Source organism: Squalius cephalus, assembly GCF_949319135.1.
Source record: "Squalius cephalus genome assembly, chromosome: 9".
In the NCBI taxonomy this organism is placed as follows: Eukaryota; Metazoa; Chordata; class Actinopteri; order Cypriniformes; family Leuciscidae; genus Squalius; species Squalius cephalus.
Window position 1 is genome coordinate 36,017,968 of NC_137130.1, and position 17,785 is coordinate 36,035,752.

Here is a 17,785-nt window from a genome sequence, read left to right on the forward strand (position 1 = left end):
CCTCTTACAATAACAAAGGCGTCGGTTGATGACGCATAAGCAGAATTATGGGACTTGTCGTCATGCCGAAAGATCTAATAATGTTTATGGATGAGTGAATACATTGATGTTTTTAACATGACGGTCGCGATTGCTAATGAGAGACAGATATCAGCACCACACGCGAGTCCCGCGGATATAAAGGAATGAGGGCATTTCACTCTACTGACTAACTAACTTACCCGCAAGTGCTAAACGTACTCACACAGGTCAGTTTATTAGATGAATGAAACTTGTGAGGATACGCAGCGCTGTTTCACTTGGTCTACACTATCACACTAAACTGCATTTGAGTGTGTTAAAGTTATAATGTTATTCTATGTGTTAGTTTGTCTGTATGAGATTAGCAGTAAGCTAGATCAACATTAGAATAACATACTGATCATATTCTAACATTTCATCATGTTGAGCTATATAACATTGATTAGTTTTATGTACATTTGCTCACCTCTACATTTGCTTGTCTCTGTCAAGTCGAAGTTAGTCACGGACGTGGAGCTCTCGGCATCTCGAAAACGCCACACTGATAATGATCCTCGTTTTAGTTCTCCTTTTGTCCCAAAGTCTGCTTGCCATGGTCCATAATGTTTGAACGAAACAACAAAAGCGTTAGCGTGCTGCTAGACGTAACGCAGTTGTCCACATCTGTCGCCATGGTTACTATGAGCGGAAACCAGGGATAACGCGGATATTACGTCATTGACAGGCGACAAGTGGGACAGGGCGACAGGGACGAGCCATTATTTAACATTGGAATTTCTCTGAAATGAAAAATCTTTGGAAACTTTTGGGATATTGTAAGTACACAACTGCAGGAAATATATCACACTGTGCAAGTGATTTTTGGATATTTTATTACAAAAATCTTACATATTGTAGCTTTAATCAATCAATCCATCCATCTATCGATTTATCCACCGATCCATCAATCCATTTATCCATCCATCAACCAATCCATCCATTCATCCAACAACTGCTAATATCAGTATATCTTTCATATTAAATTATATTAATAAGTATATATTATAAGGGCCAACATTTGGCAACAGTACTACTGATAGATGATTAGTTTGGTGGGTATCATATTGTGTGTTTCATATTTTCTAAGGCCATGTCAAAAACTATTTTCTGAAGCTAAAGTCGCTGTATGTAGCCTACAAATATATCTATATTTAAATGCATAACATATTTATTAGGATCAGCACAAATTGAAACAACAAAATGGTAACCCTTTACAACAAAGTCTCATTTGTTAAGATTAGTTAATGCATTAACATGAACTATGGGCAATATATTTTTACAGAATTTAGTAGCCATTGTTAAACTAATTTTTTTTTGTTCAAAATGTATAATGAATCCATCTTCCAAACCGTGTTTTTTCCTTATCCTGAATCACTACGGTACGCCTAAAATAAGCGTTTATATTGGGACTATTTTAGACCAGCCGCTGCGGAGTAGCCCAGTACCTGCGTGACTCGTCATATACATAAACAGAGAGAAGTAGCTCCGGCTACAATGTTCCTCCGCAAGACGCATGTTTTGTTTATTAACCGCTACTGAAGTGTCCGACAGCGCCTCTAATGGCCGAAGTGTGTCATTACACCAGCGCTTTATTCCGCGTGGCGTGCAGAGACCGAGGGGGCGCAAAAACTGCAGCATGGAGGTACCAATTTATCAATATTCCTGTTATTATATGGAGTGTGGAGAATTCATAATAATACATATCTTATGTGAGTTTATTATAGTGCTTTGGTGTTAATGGTGCATTCTGCTGCTGTCATGTTGACCTAGCCGTGTGTCTGTGGCCGAGAGCAGAGCAGATACTGAAAGCATACTGTTAAGACGGATATATTACTATTTTCAAACGAAACACGAGACTCTTTGTGTTACAGTTAACGTTACTGTCTTAAACACCAAACCCGTGCCAGGCATGAACTCGTGGTTCAATTTTTAACGTGCTGCTAATGTTTTGGTTAGGGAGGGGGTTGTCGACTTTCGTCAACGGAATATTGAGCCTGTTGTTTTGCAAACATGACCGTATGAAATACAGATACAAGAATTTAATGTATAATTGTAATATTATCTCTAACAATATGGAGGAAACACGAAAAAGAAATCTAAAATGGCGCGTGAACTCGTTGGCAACGAATGTTCTAGACGCTCCTCCTCCGCCTCCGGTTCATTTCCAACCGTCCCCTCCTGAATTTAGGCTTTATCTCGGAAGAATGTAGCAGTAATCTTTGATCTTCGTGTACACAACATAGCTACTCTATTCCTTTAGATGTAATGCCATTGAAACCTTCTGCCACCGGCCGAAATACCAATCTTACTATGGTGTAGGGTTAGCTAATGAATATTAACAAGGTTACGTTGACGTTGCGAGGTGATCTTTTGGATCGTCCAATCACGTTCTCTAATTAATATTCATGAATCAAGCCTTAGTAAGATAAGTTAATTGGCTAGCTGACAAGAGCCCATCTTTCAACGTCACTCTTTCAGCCAATTGGGTGGGCTTATCTCACTCAATCTAATGAATATTAAATTAGCCTTCACGTAATATGCCAAAAGTATGGCCTGATGTTGTCCATGCTCTTTATATTCACCAGCAGAAACACCCACACATTCAGTGAACATTATCAGCTATAAACAATTATTTAATAGCTTTACAGCATTATGCATCATAAAGGACCAGTTGTATCTAATGACGCATATTTGTAAAAAGGCATAGGTTGGAGATAACAAGTCTGATATGTAAGTTAACTGTGTTTTATGTGAACAGGGTCGAGTCAGTAAGGAGCCGGAGCAGCTCAGGAAGCTGTTTATTGGTGGACTGAGTTTCGAGACCACAGAGGACAGTTTACGAGCTCACTTTGAGCAATGGGGCAAACTCACAGACTGTGTGGTGAGTGGCCGTCAGATCACATGCTTTTCAGTTTCGCTTTAGTGACTAAATGCATTCGCTTTGAAATGTGTCTGCAGCAGATGCAATCCCAAAAATACAAAAAATTGGAGAGAAAACAGGTTCATCTCCAAAGCATCTTGGAGTGTCATGCCATGGTATATGAATATAGTAATCATTCACTGAATTACCATAATACCATCTCACACTATCACTAGCTATGTTTCCATCCAAAGTTGGAAAAGTTGGGAAATTGGTGCAAAATATCTGTTATAAAAATGGAAGTTGCAACAATCGAGTAAAACCACTGTGGCTCTTTTATCCTCCATCATAAATGAATTGTTTTCCATCAAGCATTAAAGTCACTTCTTTTTCAAAAAGGAGGTTTAAAAATGTTCAGACCTCGTCGTCCATCCAATCATACCTCTCTCTCTCTCTCTCTCCACCATTTTTCTGATCACATGATCTGTTGAGGCAGTCACATGATTCTTTTTTTTTCTTTTTGCACATAGATGGGTTTATTCTGCAAATGCATTTCCATCACAGTTTGTGCCTATATCTTCTTATCAGATAAAAAAATATCTGCCTCAATTCAGTTTTTTGCAAGCACATTTTTAATATTTGTATTTGTGTATGTGCATCTTGGCATTTCCACACAGCGTTTTTTTTATTTTATTTTATATGCAATATTCAGAAATTTGCATTGAAACATAGCTGCTGTAACGTATGGTGCCTAGATAGTGGGTTTTTTTTTTCATAAATATTTATTAACAATGGACCTTTGAATTATTGAAAATGAGTCATGCTGATATTCACGCATACAAACCTCTTAATTAATCTACTAACCCGCTTAATGAATCAACAACTTAGAATGTCTGTCAGCCAATCAGAATCAAGCATCCAACAGTTCCGTGTATGAGTTAATAATGCATATAGACCCCTTTTCAGTTAGTAAACATGGTGACGTTTTTTGTGGGCGGAGCTTAGTTGGAGTAACTAAAATGTGAATCTCCTTGTGTAGCCGAATCTGTGCTGGTTTGTATCGGCCGCCTCCAGTTTTTCCTTTGTTTTGCCTCCAGCGAACGCCGTGACTTGCAAATAGGGTCTATAGAAATACCACTAATAATAACAGCAACAAAACACTGATATTGATGATATTATCATTGATTTTTTCTTTCCTCAGGTAATGAGAGATCCAGCAAACAAGCGCTCGCGAGGTTTCGGCTTCGTGACGTACTCCTGTGGCGTGGAGGTTGACGCTGCAATGGCAGCTCGGCCACACAAAGTGGACGGTCGTGTCGTTGAGCCCAAGCGGGCCGTTTCCCGAGAGGTACGGTTACATTCACTCAAAGGGCTGGTTGATTATGATTTCACTTTTTTCACTTTTCAAAGCAAAGGAAGATATTTGCTTTTAAAGGGTAACTAAACCCCTGGTCAGAGCCTGACTCCACCCACTGGGAATATTTGAAAAATGCTGGAAAAGTGGGCAGACCCCAGCGGAGATAGAGGGGACGAACCGAGGGCGGGGCTGAGCGGGGGGGCGGGGGGGTGGGGGGGGGGGGTTGTGCACCTGAGACCCGCAGTGACGGATTAATTGACAGCTGCTGTCAGACTCTAAAATGGAGAGAGACTCACAGGGTCGCAAGACGACGTAAAGTACATGCCTCTGATGAGTTTTATCGAGTTGATAGTCAATAGCGCGCGCTCTCTGTAGGCATATTCATATTTTCCCGCTATGTGAAAAAATCCAGCAAAATGCGCCGGCGTGTTTGTCGACCCCAGAGGATTAACTTTAGCCTAACCATAAATTGTGATTAAAATATATATGATCACTCACATCAAGACGTCGCTGCGGTGGTGGAGTCCATGCAGGAGGAGCAGCGTTTGGCACTGCGTCGCTTTTCAGCGCGAGCTGTGTGGAGAAGCCCATTTCCACCTCTATTGCGTTGGAGAAGCAATCCCGCGTAAAATGCAGGTTGCACACTTGAGCTCTAGGCGGGAACTCACGGTCTTCCAGGCCAAGTGCATGCAACCACTGGCGCCTAATTTCCAAGTCTGCTGGAAAGCTATGCCGTCCAGCAGTGCTGTTGCAACCAGCAACACTACACCTACGTACCCTCCTGACCACTGTACTAAATACAGATAAATCTACGCTAACTTGAAGCTATCCTAACTGATGCAATACTATGCGTGGTGAGCTCGTACCAAGGGAGGGCGTGGTGAGCTGGAACCTGCTTACGTCATGTGCCACCGCAAACATCCAATTGGAAAATTCAACTGCAGTAGCCACCGTTCAACCTGAAGAGGGCAGATGTTTTTACACCATATATTGTAGAATTAAAACACTTTATACCCAAATGTCAAAAAAGTTACTCGAATCAATGAACAGCACTAATAAAGCCCCATTCTTACAGATCATTAAAAAAAGTTGGTTTAGGGTTTAGTTACCCTTTAAAGAAATCGTTTTTTAAGGACTACAACAAACGACTCGTAGAGTCTACACGACATTCCTCCCGGGTTAGTGACATCATCACCAACCCTAAAATTTACATAAACCCCGCCCCCGGGGGTGTGATTTATAGATTATCATGACAGAATATGCTAATCAATGACTAGAAGATAACTACACATAAGCTACATTAATTCAACTAAACATTCAGAAATGTCCTGTTGCTTCTACATGTTGTCACTTCTTCTTGAGTCTCTCCATCATTGTCTGACTCCGTTTTGAACATAAACATTGACATTTTCAGTGCATGTCTGTGTGAGGTAAAAAGACACAAGCTGTTGAAGCTCCGCCCCCTGTGCCGGGAGCAGCAGCTCATTTGCATTTAAAGGGACAGACACAAAACGGTGCTCACCCTCAAAAAGTTACAATTTTAACATGCTATATAAAAATATCTGTGGGGTATTTTGAGCTAAAACTTCACATACACACTCTGGGGACACCAGAGACTTATTTTACATCTTGTGAAAAGGGCATTATACCACTCCTTTAAAACATTGAGCTGCACATGGAGTATATAATTTCTCTCAATTATGAGTTAATGTCTTGCAATTTAGACTTTCTTTCTCAGAATTGTGAGTTTCGAATACAATTCTGACTTTATTTCTTGCACTTCAGAGTTAATCTCTAGTGATTGAGTTTCACAGTTCAGACTTTATTTCTCGCAGTTACGAGTTTAACTCAAAATTCAGAATTGCAAGATGTTGACTCAAAATCGCAAGAAATAAACTCTGAATTGCCAGAAATAAAGCCAGAAACTCACAGCTCTGAGAAAGAAAGTCTGAATTGCACCGTAAAAAAAATCTCACCGCATTATATTTTGTTTCTTTATGGTTTTTTGAGGCTTTTTTGAGTTTTAATTACTCTCAAAAGTTTATTTTTTTATTTTGTCCATTCAAATTCATTTGACAAATCGATTTGAAAAAGTATTAGAATTCTGAGAAAGTCTGAATTGAAGATCATTTTGAGCGTTAGGGTTTACATTTAAAAAGCACATTATTTTTCACACACTACATTATTGCAGCACCTCTATTCTCAGTCTGTCTGAAACACTCTGATTTATACAAAGCCCCTCCTCCTGAACAGCTCAGAGTGCTCTGATTGGCTAGCTGAATCAGTGTGTTGTGATTGGCCAGACTTCTCAAGCGTATCAGAAATGTGACGCCCCTTACCATGATGAGCTTCAGCTTCCGAAGCACCTGTAAACACACAGCTAATATTTCACATTGTGACGTGGACGTTTGCAGAGGTTTGGTAAATCTGGACTTGGATCGAGGGTTTTAGGCAGGTCTGGATCAGTGTTTATGTTAGAATAAATCCCTTTGTGGGAGACTATGAGCTTTGTAACTTGACAGATCTCATATATGCAGGAACAGATACATTACACACTAAAGGAAAAGAAAAACATTAAAAAGCATCATATGACCCCTTTAAGATATCTTTAATTAAGATGAACAGTACCGGTCAGAAGTCTCTTCTGCTCATCAAGGCTGCATTTATTTGATCAAAAATACTGAAAAAACAGTAATATTTTGAAATATTATTACAATTTAAAATAATGGTTTTGCAAAGCTGAATTTACATCAGCGATTACTCCAGGCTGCGGTGTCACATGATCCTTCAGAAATCATGATTCCACTATAAATGAATGTACTTTGATTATGCAGGACTCTAATAGACCCGGAGCCCATCTGACAGTGAAGAAGATCTTTGTGGGGGGAATCAAGGAAGACACAGAGGAGTATCACATCCGAGAGTACTTTGAGCCGTTCGGGAAGATCGAGACCATCGACATAATGGAGGAGCGTTCGACTGGGAAAAAGAGAGGATTCTGCTTCGTCACCTTCGATGATCATGATACTGTGGATAAAATTGTTGGTGAGTTTAGATGGAAATCATTTACTTTCATCTGCTAGTCACACACTGACTGACTGACAGAATCAATAGATTATGGGTAAATTAGTGCATCTAAAACTATTAAAACAGCATTGTGCTGATTGTTTTTTAATTATGCAGCTTATATGAACTGCCATTGATTGAAATATTACATGGACTATTTGTATTTATTAAAATTTTTGCAAAATACTATTTAAGTGATTGCAAAAAAAGTGGTTAAAATTAAAACTCAATAATACACTAAAATAAACATTTTCCCTAAAAATTCAATTAATTTTTAGCTAAAATCTTCATGTTGATGTACATTAGTGGCCAAAAGTGATGTGCGGATCACTCTTTATTCAAATATTATTAAAAATGTGTTAAAGATTTTGTAAGCTCTTGTGTAGTTGTATTCCTTGTAAAACTTTGGTCAACTTCGGTTGTGTCTTAAATGTGCTCTATAAATAAATGATTGATTGATTGATTGATTGATTGATTGATCTCCAAGTACAACTACACAAGAGCTTACAAAATCTTTAACACATTTTTGTGTTACTTGTGACACAATTTTTGGCCAGGCTGTCATAAAAAGAAATTATGGAAACACTTAACAATAACGTTTCATTAGTTAGCATGAACTAATAATGGACTGCACTTCTGCAGCATTTATTAATGTTAATTTCAGTATTTACTAATGCATTATTAAAATCAAAAGTTGTATTTGTTAGCATTAGTTAATGCACCATGATCTAACATGAATATGACAATGAACTGTATTTTTATTAACAAAGATTAAATAAATACTGTAACAAATGTATTGCTCATTGTTAGTTCATGTTATTTAATTCATTAACTAATGTTATAAAATGAGACCTTATTCTAAAGTGTTACCGTAATTATGAACACATGCAAAAACGAGAGAATCAGCTAAAAATAACTGATGATGTTGTAGTCAATGTAGTCCCTGTGATCTTTCTGTGTTTCTGTGCATTTGTTGTTGTTGTTGTCTTGCATGGTGAAATAAAACCTGTAGCTGTAGGGGTTTTTTGGGACATAATTTCATCAGATAAATACCTTAACCAGGTTTAGTGTTTTGTTCTTTCTTCATATTTCAATTATTTAAAAAGCCTAAAATATTGTCTTCATATTTTGATTGTTTAATCGAACTTGTGCGTCGATAATTTTGGCCATAACTGTATCAAAGTTCACAAACATGCTGTGTCAACTACCCATGTTACATCAGGAAATACCCGTTCTTACAGGTTTTATACAGTAGCTGAGCAAACAGATCTCTGTTTTGCCTTTTTAAAATGATTTTTTTTTTCCTTTTCATCAGCACAAAAATATCACACAATCAACTCTCATAACTGTGAAGTAAGAAAAGCCCTTCCAAAGCAGGAGATGCAATCTGGATCCAATCAGAGATGTAAGTAGCATGTCTAATAGAAATAGACATTTTGAAAGGTTCATGATAAATTGTTACTGTAATATTCAAAGCATTGCATGTGGTTATTGTTAATCATATATAACGTCCTCAGATCGTGGTGGCGGTGGGGGTGGAGGTGGAGGTGGGGATAATTTCATGAACAGAGGAGGAAACTTCGGAGGTGACAACTTTGGCAGAGGTGAGATGACATGTGATACTGTACATCTGATCCCGTGTGTGAGTGTGTAGAGCACGACCTCAGGTGTGAATAACACTAAACACACTGAACCCTGTATCTTTTACAGGAGGGTACGGAGGAGGAGGCCGGGGTGGATACGGAGGAGACGGATACAACGGATTTGGTGGGGACAGTATCATGACACTCACATGATCAATAAGCAAAAAATCTGACTCTCTGATAAAACGTGTTGTAACAAACAGGGAAAGGCCAGGCTGAAGCTAGTGGCTCAAAGTGCAAGGGTTTTAATAAGTGAAAAGAGCTAAACAAAAAGGTAACTTAAATGAAACAAAAACACGAAATATGAATATAACCATAAAACAGGAACACAGAGAAGAACAGGAACACAGACGTGGGACACATTCAGCAACAACAACTGACAAAACACAGTGAAGGAAAACATTGGTGTATTTATACGCTAGAAAACTAGAAACACCTGGGCTATTTTTATATCAATACAAATATTTTATCAATAATCACCTTAAAAAAACATAGTATCCGATTATATCGTCTACTCGAGCCCCGCCCGCGGCCGGATACAACATACATGCATGTCGAGTTATATAATGATAGCCTTTGATTCAGTTCGTTTAATTTAATCATTGAAATGTTAAAGGTTTTACTTTGGTTAGTTTGAGCTTAAACTAACATAAAACATTAGCTTCGCTGTTGTGTTAGTGTTGCTGAACATTTCCACACTGTTCTTATCGAATTTGTGTTTGAAATGAATTTCGTTTCGTGAGAAAAAATATTTAATACAATTGAACAGAACCAAATTTGGTGATTATAAGAATGATGCCCATGTTTCTCTTTCTTTTTGCCGTTATCGCCTGAGTAGATGCATTTCACGATGATAAGTTTAATTTACTTAATTATAATGTGTAGCACTGTTTTAAAACTTGTATTCAAGCTGTAATGTACAGATATAATTTTAATTACAATGGTCATACTTTGTGATTTTTTATTATTATTTTTTTATTTTGTACACTATTTAACCTCTTAAGTGTCACCGGCCCACCGGTGGGCCCAAAATCATTACATATTTAAAACAGTAATATCCTATAATAAACATAAACTAATCTTGACAAACTATATTTCATTTGAAAGCTTACAAACTCTAGTTTCCATATTTGGTGAATGATTTCCAAAATAAATTAGAGAGGAGCTGTAATTTATCAATTTGCAACAAGAATATTTTCATATTTATAAGGCGTGTTCAGACCTTTATTTTGAAATAGCAATGAACATGAAAAATCATGAAAGAATGGATGAAACCTCGGTTTGTTTTCATGCCAAGAGTTCAAAAGATATCATCCATTCAATTATTTTAGAAAAAAATATATTAATATGTTTTTAATAACACATATGGAAATGAAGGCGCCCTTATATGGGCAGTAATGGAGTCTGGTTGTCACCTAGTGAAAATGTTTGGTACTGCGCCCAAACAAAATCTCACTGAAAGCTCATTTTTTGAGATATCAACCTAAAATTTGAAACACAACTTATTCAGATTTTTGGCTTTGATTTTCTAGCAGTTTTAGAGTCGGCCAGGTTTTAAAAATATATATTTTATATAAAATATGAATAATTAAATGTTTTAAATTGTACATTTTCATAAACACAAACTTATATAACTTTTTTTTTGTTTCACTTTCTTAATTTATTTCACTTCAACAAAAATCTGCCAAATGTCTTCTTTAAAACAAGACCAATTTTACGTCTATACTCCAAAGCATTCTTTAATTACAACCATTTAAAGTCGAAATGTGCATTTTCATGTATATTTAAAAAAAGGGGGGTGACACTTAAAGGGTTAAATTAATATTCAGAAACAGCTGCTGTTGCATAGGCTGCTACCATTTTGTTCTGATGAACTTTTATTAGACTGCAGGCCAAAATAAAATAATTAATAAATAAAGTAATCATTTTTAAAATGGGAGGTAATACTGCTATTCCGAATTTATAGGATACGGTTCAATTTTTTCGTCTGAAAAAAAAAAATCGAATAAAAATGAATAGCAACATCATCTTAGGAATACTAAACATCAAATAAAGATGTGTAATCAAGAAAAATTATTTGACTGAAGTTCTGAAAGTAAGGATAAATGATGTTTGACAGGAAGCACAGTCGCATACACAGACACACGTTGCCGTTAGAGCAGTCAGGTGAATTAAACACAGATCAGGCTACTTAAAGTTACAAAAGTTATTCTGTCAAGATAAGTGAGTGCTTTTCCTTTTCTTTTGTTCTTTGATTAACATTAATGACAGGTGGCAGCAGGTTTAGCTATTTGGTGTTGCTTTAAAGAATGGCTTAAAATTGCATTAAAATGTGCACACAGGAATCGATAAGCAAAATCGAAATATTAATTTTATCACAAATACCCGATACCTGACCTCAAGTAGGCCTATCTGATGCCAGAACTGGAATAGATTTTCTATTCCTAACCCTACTAACTAATAATCTATAGAAAATATTGAGCTCATGCTTTTGCATGTGAATAAATATGTGAAATATATTTGTCATTTTTCCCGATATCGTCGATGATCTTCTGATCGTACTTGCGAGACACTGTTGATATATGATAATATTGTCATATCGTCCAGCTCTACTGGGAACGATAATGGGATGATCAACAGCAAAACTACAAGACGACTACAAAACGGCAACTGAAAACAGGAAATAACCAAATACAAAAGAAAAATAAAAGTCCAAATTGAACACATGACACGTGTTTATTTGCAGAAAACTTGCTGTTAATTTATGCCAGATTTGCACCAATGTTGACCAGAAAAAGCATAAGAAAATATCCAAAGCTGAAAAAGTATATTTTATATTTATATAAAAAGTATATATGAAGAGTTCAGATGCAAAAGCCTCTAAGTGCCATGTGAAATTTTCTTCTGGAATGATAATTTTTATCAAGCTCGTATATTTAAGTTCAGTAATTTCACTTAAATGGCAATTAATAGGTAATTTGCATTGCCATTTAAGTGAAATTACTGAACTTAAATATACGAGCTTGATAAAAATGATCATTCTAGAAGAAAATTTCACATGGCACTTAGAGGCTTTTGCATCTGAACTCTTCATATATTTTATGAAGTGATAAAAAAACAAGAAAGTGGTACAAATGAAGTCACAATCCAAATGAAGTGCTAACTTATCCCAATCAACTAGTCAGTCACCTTCCCCGAGAGCCAGACTGAGAGGATGATCACTGAAGTGCCGGTGTGTGCTGTGTTTGCGACGGCAGGGAATAATAACTATGGAGGAGGTGCTGGCGGTGGAGGGGGTCGTGGGGGGTACGGCGGAGGTCCTGGATACAGTAACCAAGGCGGAGGAGGATTTGGAGGATATGACAACTACAATGATGGCAGGAATTTTGGAGGTACATTATCGTTAAAGCTAAGACAAACACTTGACAGGTGGTTGGGGGGGAGGGGCTAAACAAGAGGGCTCGGTGATGTCATCCTACAATGGAAGACGTTTAGAGGCGGAGCAACATGTTATATTCTGACTAACGACGAGCTTTTTTTGTGATGACATGGACCGACGAATCATTTAATTGAAACAAATGATAAAAAAATACACTAGCGTTCTAATGTCTGGATGTCTCGTTTGCTCTCAAAGGCTGCGTCAAAAATACTGCAAAAACAGTAATATTGTGAAATATTCCAAATAAAAATTGTAATATTTAAAAAAAATACAAATAAAAAAAAATTTTATACTGTTAAAATGTCATTTATTCCTGTGATCAAAGCCTTCAGTGTCACATGATCCTTCAGAAATCATTCTAATATGATGATTTGATGCTCAAGAAACATTTCTGATATTATCAGTGTTAGTAAATGTTTTTCTATCAGTTGTGCTGCGTTATGTTTTCGTGTTTCTTTCGATGAATAGAAAGTTAACAGCATTTATGCAAAACTGTTTGTAATAGTGTAATGCAAGTCTTTACTGTCGCTTTTGATCGATTTAATGCATCTTTTCTGAATAATTAAAAAATAGTAAAACACTCATAGAATAAAAAAATGTATATAGTAGAATCATAAATGTGCATTGAAATGATCTTCACTGTGGCTTATTCAGATTAGTTGTGCTGTTGCACCTTCATCACAGGTAACTTTGGTGGCAGTGGTGGAGGAGGAGGAGGAGGAGGAGGAGGAAACTACAATGATTTCGGGAATTACGGAGGACAACAGTCCAACTACGGCCCCATGAAGGGAAATAACTTCGGAGGAAGGAACTCAGGACCTTACGGAGGTAAATAGCGTATAGATGTGTATATATACAGTATATGTCTGTCTCTCCGTGTTTTGGCCTGACCCGCTGCACTGTTGTGCTCAGGTGGATATGGCTCTGGTGGAGGAGGCGGCGGGTATAACTCCAGGAGATATTAACACACCAGCTTATCTGTGGTAAGTTCAGCGCCGACACATGCTGCGTCCCGAATCACATACTGTATAGTAGGTGCTGCATCCGGTTTGAAACTTAATTCACGGCTGTTTAAAAAAAAGTATGTTCTACATACTAGTATGAATGTGTGTAGTATGAATTAAATTCGGACGTACTTCATCTGCCATTATCATGTGCCATTATCCTCTCCAGTGTCCAGATGAGATTCTGAAGTGTTCATATGATCGTTTTTCAATAGTATTCGAACATACTGCTCTGTTGGCAGACTTAAGACCCTATGAAATCATTTTTATTGTATCACAAATTCCATTTGATATTTTTCTGAATTCCGTTTTTTTTGTTTTTTTTTTGCGTTTTAACTTTTGCGTTTTTACAAAATCTTTTGTAATCAAAAAGCATGTCTAATCAATTTAAATCATGAAACTTATACAATTTAAAAGTTAAACAAAAGTTAAAATTTTAGTGTCCTATTAAAATACGTTTAAAAAAAAAAATCTCAAATTCCGTTTTAATTTTAGCAAATTCTGTGTTTTCTGTTTTAAGATTTCTGGATTCCATTTTAATGGTTTAATTACATTTTAATAATCTAAAAGCAGATGTTATTAACTGAATTCATAAAAACAACAACATTTATTATTATTACCATTTATTTAATAATATTTATTTATAATTTGTTGGCAATCAAATTACGGCATAAAACAATAATTTATCTTTTAATCATATGAAGTTAACCAAACTTTTTTTTTGTCAAAGAAAGTGCTGCACAACAGAACTTTACTGTTAAAATAAAAAATGGAAGAAAATTTGTTGTATTCATTTATTGTTGTTGTTAGTGTTAGTATTATTATTACATTGAGACGTAGCTCATAGTACATATTACTATTACTCGTAGTACATATTACTGTACCTCTGTAGTATATTCCTGTCACAATTTCTTCAAGTTAACCCAAACTTTTATTTTGACGGGTTGCTGGAAAGAGTCTCTGTGTGTTTATACAACGATAGTTGTTCTCAAATGAAACGGTAAAACGCTGGTGAAGTGACTCTGGAGATGAAGTTCATGCATTCATATAGTGAGGTGTCAGAGGCTGAAAACACAGCATGCTTCAGTGTGTGTGTGTGCTAAAATTAGACACGCAGAACATGCAGGACTCATATTTAAATAGTGTTTTTGTGGTTTAATATTCACAGACACTAGTTCATATCGTGATTTGATTTAAATGCACTGACCTTTTTATTTATTCAAATTCCGTGACATTCCGTGTCACACAGGAGATTCCGTTTTAATGAGTGGATTCCGTGATTCCGTCGGCTGAATCCAGACTGTTGTTTAGCCTACTATACAGTATGGAAGCAGGCATATTCGGACGCAGCCACAGACTCCACTGAAGTGTAACACAGGATGATGACTTGTGATGTTTTACCGTGTGTGTGTTCAACAGGCTTCAGATCCAGAGTTAGATGGTGATGAGGAGAGATGAGAGGAAAGATTACTGAGGGCCAAGATCTGCCAGTTATAGCTCTTTCCGCAGCGGTGTGTGTTTAACGTTGGCCGCGCGAGAGTAGCGTGTGTTAGTTAGTGTATGTACTGTACATTCCTTACTGCTGCATTTCACCCGCTCGGATTTTCTTTGTGCTTATCTCTCACCCTCAATCCTTTGTGAATGTTTTTTCTTTCTTTCTTTTTTTAGCGTTTTTGAGAGTGGAAAAAAAATATTATGTTATCAAACACTGTAGTCAGAGTAGTTCAAAATGATATGTTGTGAGTATGCAATATGTTGTGGCCTTGAGTATATTATTTGGAGGGCTTTTAATTTTTTGATTTGAAGACAGTGTAACGTGTATTTTTATATATTGTGAGCATACAGTACATGTGTTGTTTATCTCTGAATGATAAACAGAGTAGACTTTATCAGATCTGAGGGCATGTAACATGTCAAACCTGTAAAGACCCAAGTCTAGATTGTTTAACTATTTTGACAATTGAAAAAAAGAAACCAGTTGAAATAAAGTTGTGCTCTAGTAATAATGAAGTTTAGTGCGTCATTGAGTCTGAAAGCGAGTGCAGCTGTCCTGAGCGCGTGATGTTGTTGTGTATGAGAGTAGAAAGGCCTTCAGGCCGAGACAGACGAACTGACAACAGGACAGCCTCCACTGGACCAGTGTGTCTAGCGTCTGTTTTGGACAGGAGGAGGGCTAGCGGAGAGCCAATGCTAGCGGAGAGCCAATGCTAGCGCACAGCCAAGGCTAGCGGAGAGCCAATGCTAGCGTGAGGATGAGGGTTTGAGGCAGACAGAAGACGAGGAAGGTAAGAGTAACTCTTCTGCTTAATTTACAGATGGGAAAAGCAGCGCCCGGTCTACAGTAAGTGTCTGAAAGTCTTTTCAGCGACGGTTCTGGATGGGTAAGATTAATACGTGCAAGATATATGGTGATTTGATAAAGAGATCCTCTCGTAGTCGCACCGAGAGATTCAGAAACCACATTCGGCTCAAGTGTAGACCATGGATGGTGTGTGGATGAATCTCACAAACCTGGGGTCTTATTTCACCTTGCAATCAAAAGAAGATTTTTGTTTTTTTGATATCATATATATCAAATTATATTCTGAATAAAGAAAATGAAGCCAAGTTCTCATTACTGTAATGCAAAAAAGTGTCAAATTCGTGTGAAATAGAACATTCTAATATATTATAAATGTACAAAATATGTATTTATTGTGTGTTGCCATTAACTTGAGCTGTTTTTTTTGTGTGGTAGTTTTAGCTGTATAATAGTACTAAATATTAAGGTGCGGCCACATTTACAATTGTTCAGTGGATTTTCGTGGGCGATCCAGTCATGTCAGTAGGAATCCACACCAATGGAAGTTTTTTTTATTGGTGAAACATGTACCCACGCAGATTTCACAACGGCTTGAAGTTTGTCACGGGGATTCACTGTGATGCCCAAGAGAAATCTGCCCGGTTTGAAAGTTACTTCAGACAATATCAATAATAGACCCTTGACCCTTTTTTTTGGCCACAAAATGCACATGTCAATAGTGTAGCGATTCATGACTGCATTTTGACTGCAGAAATTCACCGTACGAGGGTAAATGTGACCGCTGTGCTGTAAATCTAATCAATAATTCATTTAAAGAATTAGTACATTTCTGACTGGCAGCTTTCAGGGTATTGAGTTTGGGGTGGAATGTGACCCGGCTTGTTTTTATGAGATTCATTCACTGATGTGCAAGTGAGGACATTTTCGCTGAATATACATTCACCTACAGGAATCTCCGTCACTTGACAGGAACTTCCATGAACTGTGAAAATTTTTGTAGTATTTTGCCAGTTAATATTAATATGCACTGGCACTGGATGTTTATAACATGACAGTATACTGTATTTTTTTTTGTGTGTGTGAGGGATGTTTTGTAATTCAGGGTAAATCCATATTTATATATATACATATTCACACAATATTTTCTTAAGAAGTTTTATAGTCTTAAAACATCACTCATAATGTCGTAATGAATATATGTGATTGCATTGCCAAATGTCGACTGTTTAATAAAAACATTTGAAACGCCCTGAGAATGTTTAATTTTCTGTGTTGTTTTTGTGTGAGCGCAGAGCCTTTTCTTCTCACACACTGCTTATCTGTCTCCAAAACCTGTCATGGGGACTTTGTTCCCCTGACCCTGAATTAAGGTCATGACCATGGGTAAATGTTTAAGATACAGTTGTCCTAGAAAAGTCACATGCTCCCACTCTGATGGCTTTAAACTGAAGAATTGTAACATTTAATAAGCAACCAGATTTGAGAAATCGATCATGTACTGTACCATATAACCCATGGGCTCTAGGATGGGTCTGTTAATAAGATGCTAGTTTAATGCTGTCATAAGAACAAAAGCATTAAATCGAAGATTTATAACCTTTTTTATCATGCATTAAAGCTGTAGATAGTGAAAAGATCCTACATTATGATGTACATATACGGGCTTTGAACAGGTTGGCCCTGTTTGTGTTGCGTGACTTGCTGACAATGTAGAATCACTGTAGTGTGAAAGAGGGCTTGGTGTGTTCAAAGGTGGTGTGTGTGTGGGCGAAAGTGACTGGCAGTGCAAACAACTGCTCTTTATTGGTGCACTTTGTCCAGCATGGCTTTAATGAAGGCATGTCTATCATGGGACGCTGCCAAACAGTCCAGATCTGTTGCATAACACTGGGAGATTGGGGCTGTTTGGTTGAGGGAAATGGACAAAAATGGCCTTTTCACCCTCACAGGCTTATGGTTTTGTTAAATCTCAAGAATCGTGGTAGGCATGTAGTGTAAGCATGTAGTGTTTTACATTGTTGGTGGTGAGCCAAAATGGAAAGAAAACTAACAAT

The 17,785-nt window shown here is 37.1% G+C and overlaps 1 protein-coding gene across 3 annotated transcripts; it reads left to right on the top strand.

Annotated features, from left to right (window-relative positions):
• Positions 1 to 1,597: 1,597 nt before the first annotated feature.
• On the top strand, positions 1,598 to 16,979 carry hnrnpa3 (heterogeneous nuclear ribonucleoprotein A3). 3 transcript variants are annotated; one of them, XM_079880587.1, is made up of 11 exons: positions 1,598 to 1,702; positions 2,819 to 2,941; positions 4,122 to 4,268; positions 7,112 to 7,322; positions 8,659 to 8,748; positions 8,861 to 8,947; positions 9,054 to 9,110; positions 12,244 to 12,378; positions 13,110 to 13,253; positions 13,338 to 13,408; positions 14,849 to 16,979. In XM_079880587.1, the coding sequence occupies exons 1-10, from the start codon at positions 1,697 to 1,699 to the stop codon at positions 13,388 to 13,390; spliced, it is 1,053 nt and encodes a 350-aa protein (XP_079736713.1). In that variant the 5' UTR covers positions 1,598 to 1,696; the 3' UTR covers positions 13,391 to 13,408; positions 14,849 to 16,979. The 3 variants fall into 3 exon arrangements, with proteins under 3 accessions (XP_079736713.1, XP_079736714.1, XP_079736715.1); XM_079880588.1 differs by having other exon boundaries at positions 15,745 to 16,979; XM_079880589.1 differs by having other exon boundaries at positions 9,057 to 9,110.
• The last annotated feature ends 806 nt before the right edge of the window (positions 16,980 to 17,785 follow it).